Genomic DNA, 11,564 nt, shown 5'->3' with positions numbered 1-11,564 from the left:
CTAACTAGATGCAATGCAAAAATTCTTTGCAATCTTAATGCAATACAATAAAATCGCCGCGTCTATTCGTCGTCGTTATTGTTTTCAAAAATGTTGTTGGACGCGCCGTATCGCGTTCGTAAGAGTTGTAATAATTTGTGGTTGCTTTTGTTATTGTAGCCGTTGTCGAATTCAATTTCGACAAATGTCCTCGAAAGCGATTTTCACGTTTCTAAATTTTATCTTTGTTAAAAATTTCTCCTGGCAGGGTCGCCAATTTTAGGTATATTAAAAAATATTTAATTTTCGTTTTTTTAAGTTTAACAAATTTTCCAGGTTTTATTTTATTGAATATTGAAAACTGAATAAATGAATATAAAAATTTTCAACTCAAAATTGATCGTACATAAATAAATGTAACAAGATATTTTCATAATTCAAAGTATTTTAAGAACAAGTGTTTAACAAGTAATGTGTATCACTACAACTACATCGTCGAAATACGGTAAAACACAAGGAATATTCCGAAGGAGCACGTCAATAAAATTCTGAAAAATTCCCGGAGCTGACGAAATGCCAAATTGAAGACGGTTTACTTTAAATGCGCCTTTGTGTGTCACAACGGTTTGCAACATGGCAGAGTGTTCGTCAACGGCAAGTTGTTGGTACGCTTGTGCGAGATCGAATTTAGCAAAGATCTTTCCCCGTTCTATTGAAGAGATAAGCGAGCTTTTAGATGGAATTTGGAAATTGTGTGGCAACATGGCCTTATTTACGGTAGACTTGCAGTCACCACAAATTCTAATGGTTCCATCGCTTTTGAGAACTGGGACGATGGGCGTTGCCCAGTCAGAGTATTCGACAGGTTCAAAAATACCTTGAGCGCACAAACGATCGAGTTCAGTTTCAACAAGACTACGAATAGCTATTGGAATACGGCGTGCGGGAAGCCTAATGGGTTGGATGTTGTTTTTAACTTGTAAGGAAACTAGTTCCCCTCTGAATTTGCCAAGTTCTTTTGAAAAAAGATGCTCAAATTTGCCTAAAATGTGTTTGATTGCCAACACTCCCTGCACGCTTATGCCCAGCGCATCAAACCAATTACAACCCAGCACGTTGCTTTGGCTACCATTTACAATGATAAGTGGTAAGTCTTTGATTAGGCGTTTGTTGTACTCAATGTCAACATCTAACACACCTCTGATAAGTACACCATTATGTTGAAAATCCCTCAACTCAAGACCGCACTCGTATAGCAACGGCTTAACCCCCTGCCTTAATTGGTCGAATGTTTTAGAAGATACTATAGTATAATCTGAACCTAAATCCACTTCAAACTTACATGGTTTTTGGTTGATGTATATGGTGGTAGATTTCTTACGACTCCGTGAGATTAAAATCTGATTGATCGGCTGTGGTTTCGACTTACCACCTTGGTGTCGATTTTTGTCCGTAGCTTTCGTATGTTCCGCACCTGCATTGACTGGCCGGCAGTTCCCTTGCAAATGGCCCTTGACACCACATGCAGAACAGATTGTTTCCCTATGAGAGCACTGAGATCGAGCATTTGCACCATGTAGCATGTAGCCCGTTCTATGACCTTCTGCAGTTGGAGGTCAGACTCCGCGAGGAGGTTTCGTTTAAGGGATTCGTCGCGCAAACCGCACACCAAACAGTCACTCAGCATGCGATCTAAAGCACCGCCAAAATTGCAATCGACCGCAAGCTTTCTCAGGGCGGCTACATATTCCGCAAAGGTTTCATTTGGCATTTGATCGCGCTTGTGGAATTTGTAAAATTATGCAAATTCCGATGGACGAGGGGAAAAATGATTCGTTAATACTGCTTGAATTTCCGAAATTTGAAGGTCACTCACCTTCTTGGGGGGATGCCAATGACGACAGCAGGTTATAAAGCGGCGCACCGGCTAGTGTTAAAAAATCGCCCTTTGACGCTCAGCTGTCCGTATGTGATTGGCCTGAAGGAACAACTTGAACCTAGCGTAGTATGTGGACCAATTCTCCGGATGACTTATGTCAAAAGGCTCTAATGTTCCTACTGAAGTCATTGCAGAGTTCGATGGTAAATCCGAAATTCCTCTTGAACTGGATGCTGAGTCTTCCCTTGACAAATCTCGTTCCAAAGCAGCTTCTTCTTCCAGCTTAATTGGCATTGACACTCGATGCAACGAGGAATTGAATGATTGTGCGAATTCCCAGTACACGTACTTGACTTTGAATGTCAAAAGGTTGCCCGAAAATTAAGTCGTGTAGCGGTCAAAAGGGTCACCTTCACTGGCTGACTTGTAGCCGCTCTCAATATCTGCACGTAGTTTTTGTGTCGCTTGCCAAAGTCACGCGTTGTTGAAACAGAATTTTAATGTGATGGGGATAATCCCATCCTCGTCGCCATTAATAAATCCGTCAGATTTATGCAATTAACGTTTCAACTTAACTTAATGCAACTTTATTTTATATAATAGCAAATTACAAAATGTATTGATTTCAGCTTGATCCTGTCAAAAGATTAAAACTGCAAGTGCTGGTCCTCTCACAAGAATGCTGTCAGACAACTTTCAGTGTATGATNAAACAGTCACTCAGCATGCGATCTAAAGCACCGCCAAAATTGCAATCGACCGCAAGCTTTCTCAGGGCGGCTACATATTCCGCAAAGGTTTCATTTGGCATTTGATCGCGCTTGTGGAATTTGTAAAATTATGCAAATTCCGATGGACGAGGGGAAAAATGATTCGTTAATACTGCTTGAATTTCCGAAATTTGAAGGTCACTCACCTTCTTGGGGGGATGCCAATGACGACAGCAGGTTATAAAGCGGCGCACCGGCTAGTGTTAAAAAATCGCCCTTTGACGCTCAGCTGTCCGTATGTGATTGGCCTGAAGGAACAACTTGAACCTAGCGTAGTATGTGGACCAATTCTCCGGATGACTTATGTCAAAAGGCTCTAATGTTCCTACTGAAGTCATTGCAGAGTTCGATGGTAAATCCGAAATTCCTCTTGAACTGGATGCTGAGTCTTCCCTTGACAAATCTCGTTCCAAAGCAGCTTCTTCTTCCAGCTTAATTGGCATTGACACTCGATGCAACGAGGAATTGAATGATTGTGCGAATTCCCAGTACACGTACTTGACTTTGAATGTCAAAAGGTTGCCCGAAAATTAAGTCGTGTAGCGGTCAAAAGGGTCACCTTCACTGGCTGACTTGTAGCCGCTCTCAATATCTGCACGTAGTTTTTGTGTCGCTTGCCAAAGTCACGCGTTGTTGAAACAGAATTTTAATGTGATGGGGATAATCCCATCCTCGTCGCCATTAATAAATCCGTCAGATTTATGCAATTAACGTTTCAACTTAACTTAATGCAACTTTATTTTATATAATAGCAAATTACAAAATGTATTGATTTCAGCTTGATCCTGTCAAAAGATTAAAACTGCAAGTGCTGGTCCTCTCACAAGAATGCTGTCAGACAACTTTCAGTGTATGATGTTGTAGGTGTGCGAATAACGTGGGAAGACAGACTAGCAGAAATCGTACAACAATGCCAAACAGGGTGCTTAATATTTGACACCGTTCATATTATTTGTCACAATCATATGACTGTAAGTATACCCAGCGGACCAAATGCTTGCAAATGATACCAGTTGCGAGTGAAATGTGAGAATTAATCCAAACAAACTCTCACTAAAGGCTCGTTGTTGTTGTTGTAGCGGCTACAACAACCCCGCCCGGGTCGGTTAATATCTTAGTCGTTGTCGTCAAGTTCCACTAACGGCAGCCCTAAGAAGCGTGCAGCCTCCATAGGGTCGGTCCACAGGGACAAAGGCGTTAGGGTTGTTGGGTTTTCCGGGCATGCGAAGAGATGTTTCGAGTCGTGAGGGGTCTCTGCGCATGCCGGACACTCATTTGGCACATCCGCGTTTAGTCTGCTCAGGTATGAGTTTAACCTGCTGCAGTAGACAGAGCGTTGGGCTATTGTGGTTCTTGTCTCCCGAGGCAGATGAAGCTCCGTCTCGTCAATGTCCGGTGGTTGCGTGCCTAGAACGGCATTGACAGGTCTGGAGTCTACATAACTCGAGACTGACTCCCTGTGAGTGCCGTTCAGGGCCTCTCGGTATGCTGACTGGTTCAGAGGTTGCTTAATGAACCTCTGGACTTCGTCCGTCAGTAGAGATGCCTCCTGACGTGCCTAGGCGAGGGCTCCTCTGCAAGCAGCTGTCTGTTTGGGCGCCCACGTCTCTGGCTCCCAACCAAAAACTGCTTGCAGAGCATTATGTTATGCTCCTTGACTGGGAGCATTTTCGCCTCGCCATGCAGGTGGTGTTCTGGCGACATCAGAAGGCATCCAGTCGCTGTCCTAAGTACGGTGTTTTGAGTCGTCTGTAGCTTCATCCAATGCATCCTACTAGTCCCCGGCGACCACACTGGTGCTGCGTAATTTAAAACCGGCCGGCCTATTGCCTTGTATGTTGCCAGCAACGTTTCTTTGTCTTTGTCCCAAGTACTGCCGGCTAGCGACTTGAGGACCTTGTTGTGGCTCTGTACTTTATTGGCAATAGCGGTTGCGTGCGCAGAGAAGGAGAATAGACTGTCGAATGTTACTCCGAGTATTTTGGGGTTATTCACCGTCGGAATTGGTGTATCATCGACGTGAATTCCCAGCGGCCGCCTGACCTCCTACGTCCAGGTGGTGAACAAGGTCGCAGAGGATTTCGTAGGGGAGAGGGCTAGGCTCTTTGCAGTGAAGAAGCGAGAAAGCTCGGAGAGATACCCGTTTACTTTCGAACACAAGTCATCAATTCCATTCCTAGTCGCCATAATCGAGCAATCGTCGGCGAAAGAGACAATCGAGACTCCCCCTGGTGGTTGAGGGAGCTTTGAAATATAAAAGTTAAACAGTAGCGGGGAAAGGACACCGCCCTTTTGAACCACCTGTTTTATTTTTCTGAGTTTGCTCGATTTGTCTCTAAACATTACCGACGAGTGTCGACCACTCAGATAATTTGCCGACCACCGTTTGAGCCTCTGTGGGAGAGGAAGCCTCTATATCTTCTAGGAGCGTGGAATGGCTGACAGTATCAAACGCCTTTGACAGGTCCAACGCTACTAGAATCGTTCTCTCACAGGGACGGTTACGGTTAAGGCCACGAGTTATCTGAGTGTTTATGGCGTTAAGTGCTGTTGTTGTACTGTGCACTTTACGGAAACCATGCTGATGCTTCGCTGGGGTCAGGTTGATCGTGAAATACGGGAGCAGCAAGGCCTCAAGTGTCTTCGCTACAGGGGAAAGGAGAGTTGTCGGACGATACGAATCTCCTTTGTTGGCTGGTTTCCCCGGTTTGAGCAGTCTGGGATGATGAGAGTGGCCATTGACATATTGAGGACCTCCGTTAGGTACGCTACTCCCGCAGGACCCAAATTTTTCAGCATCAGCATGCATATTCCGTCGGGACCCATGGCTTTGGAGGCTTTCGCCTTCCCGATAGCCACCTGAACTTCACCGCAAGTGAAAGCAAGGGGGCACAAGTTGTTGGCAGTTTGTGCAGCCTTCTGGTCACTCGACGCTTGGCTTTGTCCGCCGGAGGATGCAGTATGCACTGCCTGCTAAAATAGTTCGCGCATCGCTCCGGGTCCGACGAAGCATGGTCGCCGAAAGAAATTTCGACCCTGTCGTCATGCTTCGTCGGTTGACCAAAGCTTCAAGGTTGACCAAAGCTTACTCACACCAGAGGTGAAGTTACAGGTCTTCAGATGCTCTTCCCACTTGTTCCCCTTATGTACGTTCACTAGTTGCCGAATCTCCGCGTTGAGATCCCTGATACGGGGATCTCCGGGATCGGCCTGGCGAAGGCTGTCACGCTCATCGGCTAGAACAGCCGCTTCAGCAGGGAAATTTGGACGTGGGTCCGTTATGCATCCTGGCGGTACGAAGCGAGCTGCAGCAGCGGTGACAGCCCCGCTGGTGTGGGGAGCGCAGTGAAGGTGTTTTCTGCTTTAGAAAAGTTGATATACGTGCGGTGTTCCGCGGAAGCAAAGTCGGTTGGTTTATCGATCGAGATGTGTGTTGCACCGCTGTATATGTACATATGCGAATCAAAACCTTTATATAAATTTGGGCTGGGCGATGACATTACATGTATAATTAAGTGCATCTTCGATTACGATTACTTTAATCCCAGTTTCAAAATATTTTGAATTAGGATTGAAATAGTCATAAATCGAAGGAGTATTAGATTAAAATTATATTAAGAAAAATTAGTAGCACATATCAATTAAAAATTACTTTTTACGCAATCCTGGGCGATCAAAGCACTGGTGGTGTTACATGAAATACAACCTTTGAAACTTTATTAACTAATTGTTTATACCGACACATAAAGCGCTTTGACCCAGTTCGCTGTGATTCAAAGCGGATGCATAAACCAAATTTCAATACGCTCTGAATTTCAAAAGTGTATTGACTCGAATTTGATCTCAAATCGGTTTTTTATTTCTCAAATCGGTTAGAAAACATAGAAGAAATTGACGAAAAAGTCGAACCGGACTTGCTGTATAATAATAGTTGCACGGATAAAATAATAAGTGTTTACAATAACATATGTTTGGTTGACTGTACATCTCAGAATCTAAATTATTTTTTTAAACCGTCAGATTAAGAAATCCCTTCCAGATAATCGTCACATTATGGAACAGGACGACAAGGGCATCGAGATGAACGTTCTGTATGAAAATCTGACGCGCTCGAGCAAATCCAAATGGCGATTTTTTTTTGCATCTTCAAGAAGACGCACAGTGTAGTGCGGCCGAATACCAAAAGTGCGGTCATAATTCGAGAAAATCTAGTTTCTAGACAGGCCTTTTCTGACATTGAGTTTGCTAAAAGGATCATGTACGAAGCGAAAACTGTTCACTGTAAAGACCTGCACCCTAAGCCCTGCTTTTATATTCATTTCTAGTGAGACCTTCTGCCAAGCACAACATTTTTGTAATAAAAAGCGAAAAGTTATTAACGTATAAAAGTAGTTAGAGCATAGGAAACCAAACAAAACCAAATGGATTCTACGTCTGAAGGTTAGTAAAATATGTTACAAAACTTGTGAAAAGAAATACTGTAACAGAAATTTTTAGGAAATAAAAATGTATAGGTATTTTTTCGTTTATTTAAAAAAAAATTGAGTTATTAAATGCAACAGTAACACATCTCTGCCTCTTATATATATTTTTTTAACACGCTTATACAAATTAGTTTCACCTGTATGTAAAAATGTCCAGCTTTTTAATTAGATTTCACAGATAGATTTTGACTATGCAGTTTTGTAGCCCATTCAACTTAAGTATAACAAAGTCACGCTTAAAGTAGCTGGGACTTACGGTTGATTTTAGAATTTTTTTTTGTTGAAGGTGTTGCTCAGTTTCTTCATATCATCGAATAAACTTCGTATGGAAGAAAACGACTGGCACCGTCAACAAAAAAAATTGTCACAAATCAACGGTAAGTCCTAGCTGCTTCAAACTTGGACTTTGTTACACTAAAATTTAATGGGCTATAAAACTGCATACTAAAAATCTTTCTAAGAAATCCAATTAAAAAGCTCGAAATTTACCAGCCCCATACTGGATCCGCCATTTTGAATTTTGCAATTCTGACAGCGGATTAGTAATTAGTGACCCCGAAAACCCCCTGGTACGAAATTTCGAATCATTATATCAAAACTTCGAATTTTGGCCGCACTTTTGGATTTCGGCCGCACTGTGAGACGCCACGAGCTTGCGTCATATCTGAATCGTCAGATTATTGAATGGGAGGTTCATTCGGGCCCATTTAACATCTTTTGTGAATATCTGACGCGCTCGGGTAAATTTTTTTGTCCCCCATTTTTGACCCTTCCGTACGCCAAACCCCACCATGCAAACCGGCAGATTAGCATATTTCCGTCATCAGAAACACGTTTGATTTATTCACTATGAATATCTGACGCGCTCCAGTGAATCTATGTTACTGTTTTTTTACATTTTTGGAAGCCTGTAGATCCTCTACCCACCGCTGGATGGAAAAACATCACAGGACCTTTCTTACTTCCCATCATATCATCTTAAAATTCTATAGGTCAAGATGACGCTCGAGTAAATCCCGATTTAGCATCGTGGGCTCCCCGACTATAACCTTTCTGATATTTACCTGTATGGAAAGTATAGGAGCTAAAAGATCGGACATGCCCTGTACATAGCCCAAATCGAAGTTGTACATAACGTAGGTCATAAGTATGCCATGTAGCACCGTCAAATTAGGATTATCTTCACCAGCGAAAAATTGTAGTGAACGATCAGTCCGTTTTACATCTTTCTCGATTTGGCATTTACGATCACGAAAACCACTAAAATTTTCTTCCTGCGTAGTTGTCATTGATAACCATTGTGCTTTCATTTTGTAATACTCCTTATACTTGTTTTTATGGTGTTGAATACGCTCGACTTCAGAATCATTCCACCGATAATAGTTCAAGAGGTACTTCCACACTTCAGCACGTAAATTGTAGTGAATGCCTCCGTGGAATATAATTTCCTTAACGCGAGAAGTATCTCTTATGCCGCCATCTGCCGATTGAAACTCTAACCATTGCGATTCATTTAAAGGCTTACCTTTAAGAGATACAAATAACTAGGTAAAACTCAATTGACTTTATGTACAAATAATTACTTCTCTGTGCACAAGGCCGCTCTGGCAAAGTATTAACAATCTTCTCATCCACTTCTTTCAAATTTTCAAGTTCGGCTTCCACCGGTGATTGATCTTCACTACTGCTGCCGCTGTATTTTGCAGCATTTCGAGTTGTTGGTTGTTGACGCATTGAATAATTTCTCGGTGAACTTCCCTTGACACCCGATGCTAAGTCGGGTAAGTTTACAAGCAGACCTGACCAAGTATTTTTCACCCAGCCTTTTTCTTTCTTCGATTCCATATTCTTCATGTCATCGATGTTTAGCTCAGCGAATGTGCGTTTCAGTTTTTGTGTCTCCATATTGAGAACAATGTACTCTGTGCATCCATCTTGGGTAAATGAGTATTCAATAATGTGTAGGTCACACATAGACTTTACAAACTGATCAGCATTACCGTGTTGGAAAAAGAATTCACTGTGTACGCTATAATCGCATTTATGTATGAAACATAACACTTGTCCGCGATGTTTTACTAAAATAGCACCGAGTTCATCCAGTTGATTGCGTATTAAACGAGGACTTTTGACTGTAGTAGTTTCCGTTGTGGGCTTGATATTGAATGCTTTACATTCAGAAATGGTGCGCGAACGTCGTGGTATTGTGTCAACGACTGCCCAATCCTGGCTATCATCAGCAATAAGTATGTTATCGTTGGGCCGCCACTCAATGAAGAGACGATGTGGTGTGTCATAACCGATGATTGACAGTGAACCGCTTGTATTTAGGTAGGTTATATGCTCCACACTGGCCTTTCGGAGCAGAACGCCATCATGAGTGCACATTATCTGTAATTAATGGCATGGTTGTTAATGGCATACAAATATATTATATCTTTATTATTATTGCGTAATATTATTTATTCTAAGACCGCGGCGTCGAAATGAGCGGCTGTGCGGTGAACGTCTGAAGTTTAAAACAATACTATTAAAGTGGCCACACAATGAGCGGAAAATTTTTCCAAAACGGTTCGAGGCTTTGAAAAAAACCATATATTAGGGTGGTAGAGGGAGTTCAAAGAGGGGAGAGATGGGATCAAACACTCCCATCACGATTTTAAGGCCAATGTGCAAAAAGTTATGAAAACAAATGTATACATGTGATTGTTTATCTTCTTTCAACTTATGTCCTTATTTAATGGTCTCTTTTTAACCAACGCAAAATTTGCAAATGTGTTAGTAAGAGAAATGAGAATGTGTTAGTTTCCATCACCCAATTCTTGTAGGGTTTTAAGCAATTTGCATTAGTTGCGTTCCGATTTGCAGGTTTTTACAGGAAGTCGTTCCAGGTGACAACCTTCCATAAGGTTTATTAATGGAGAAAACAGCTGTTCCTGCAAATCGTGAATATCGTGAAGCATCTGGAACGCAACTATTTAAAGTTGCAAAAAATACTAAATTCAATTGGGCTGTTCACAGTTCGTTCCAANCATAAGGTTTATTAATGGAGAAAACAGCTGTTCCTGCAAATTGTGAATATCGTGAAGCATCTGGAACGCAACTATTTAAAGTTGCAAAAAATACTAAATTCAATTGGGCTGTTCACAGTTCGTTCCAAATAGTTGGGCTGTTAACAGTTCGTTCCAAATAGTGTCTCAAACAGTGTTGCCGCGCCGTCTCAAGAAAATGTATCCCTGACCAAGCCAAAAATGTATCCAAATGTATCCAATTTTCTTTTTTTACATATACATCTCATAATTTGTAAGAAAACCAAACATTTTCATGAAAAAGACATAATTTGACCCATCCTAAGGACTTGGAGTACATGTGCATAAAATCAAACATTTGTAATTTCAATTTATAAAGTACATTTTTTGTGCATAAGTATTTTGCAAAGTAAATATAATAAATAGCAAGTACACTCTAAAAAGAGCATGTAAAACTACTACGGAAAAGTATCTATTTTTCAACAAGAATCTGTATAAATATACGTATAGGATGTTCAGTATTTGATTTTGAACTTGAGATATTTAAAATATACACATATATAGAATGTTTAAAATTGCAAAAAATTTGTATATCCTACTAATAATAAACATAGCTTTATTTTAAACATTTTATGTGTAATTTTGCTCTTGCGACAAATTCGTTATGTAAATGTAAACAGGCAATGATTAATTTTATTACACGGCGTACTGGTTACCTCTCTCAATATGCGCAAATAAACAAAATTTTTTTTTCAGTAAAATTCATAAAAGTTTCTTTAAATAAATCCAATTTAAACTACAACGAAATCTTCTTTCTTTTTAAATTAACAAATGAAAATATGTGATATAAAAGAGATTACTTCAGAAAGAGTATAATTTACTTTATATATATCGTCATTTAAAGTACAAAACCGCGCATCGTCATTCTGCAAAACCGCGTAACTGACATTTGCTGTCAAAAATTGGATTTGCTCACACAAGCTCTTGGCTCAATCCTTATCCATTCGTNTACTAAATTCAATTGGGCTGTTCACAGTTCGTTCCAAATAGTTGGGCTGTTAACAGTTCGTTCCAAATAGTGTCTCAAACAGTGTTGCCGCGCCGTCTCAAGAAAATGTATCCCTGACCAAGCCAAAAATGTATCCAAATGTATCCAATTTTCTTTTTTTACATATACATCTCATAATTTGTAAGAAAACCAAACATTTTCATGAAAAAGACATAATTTAACCCATCCTAAGGACTTGGAGTACATGTGCATAAAATCAAACATTTGAAATTTCAATTTATAAAGTACATTTTTTGTGTATAAGTATTTTGCAAAGTAAATATAATAAATAGCAAGTACACTCTAAAAAGAGCATGTAAAACTACTACTGAAAAGTATCTATTTTTCAACAAGAATCTGTATAAATATACGTATA

The 11,564-nt window shown here is 40.6% G+C and overlaps 2 protein-coding genes across 6 annotated transcripts in view; both read right to left on the bottom strand.

Moving 5' to 3' along the window:
* The window catches only part of Tbc1d15-17 (TBC1 domain family member 15/17), a 71,352-nt gene that overhangs the window by 7,416 nt on the left and 52,372 nt on the right, over positions 1-11,564 (bottom strand). For all 5 annotated transcript variants that reach the window (XM_017619884.1, XM_017619885.1, XM_017619883.1 and 2 more), the window contains 2 exons: positions 8,695-9,502; positions 8,176-8,636 (listed from right to left, as the gene is read on the bottom strand). In XM_017619884.1, the coding sequence (XP_017475373.1) occupies positions 8,176-8,636; positions 8,695-9,502 (1,269 nt within the window). The remainder of the gene's footprint in view (positions 1-8,175; positions 8,637-8,694; positions 9,503-11,564) is intronic.
* On the bottom strand, positions 356-2,533 carry LOC108365748 (uncharacterized protein K02A2.6-like). Its single transcript, XM_017619889.1, has 2 exons — positions 1,856-2,533; positions 356-1,759 (listed from the first exon to the last, which is right to left on the bottom strand). Exon 2 carries the CDS (start codon positions 1,560-1,562, stop codon positions 441-443), a length of 1,122 nt encoding a protein of 373 aa, XP_017475378.1. The 5' UTR covers positions 1,563-1,759; positions 1,856-2,533; the 3' UTR covers positions 356-440.

This window comes from Rhagoletis zephyria, unplaced genomic scaffold (genome assembly GCF_001687245.7).
Source record: "Rhagoletis zephyria isolate East Lansing unplaced genomic scaffold, Rhagoletis_zephyria_1.1 Rzeph_scaffold_01985, whole genome shotgun sequence".
Lineage (NCBI taxonomy): Eukaryota > Metazoa > Arthropoda > Insecta > Diptera > Tephritidae > Rhagoletis > Rhagoletis zephyria.
Note: the sequence above shows the minus strand (reverse complement) of the source record. Positions and strands in the feature narration are given on the sequence as shown.

What these genes read in the sequence shown, in the direction of transcription:
- LOC108365748 (XM_017619889.1), bottom strand. Translation starts at nt 1,562, where the DNA reads ATGCTACATGGTGCAAATGCTCGATCTCAGTGCTCTCATAGGGAAACA.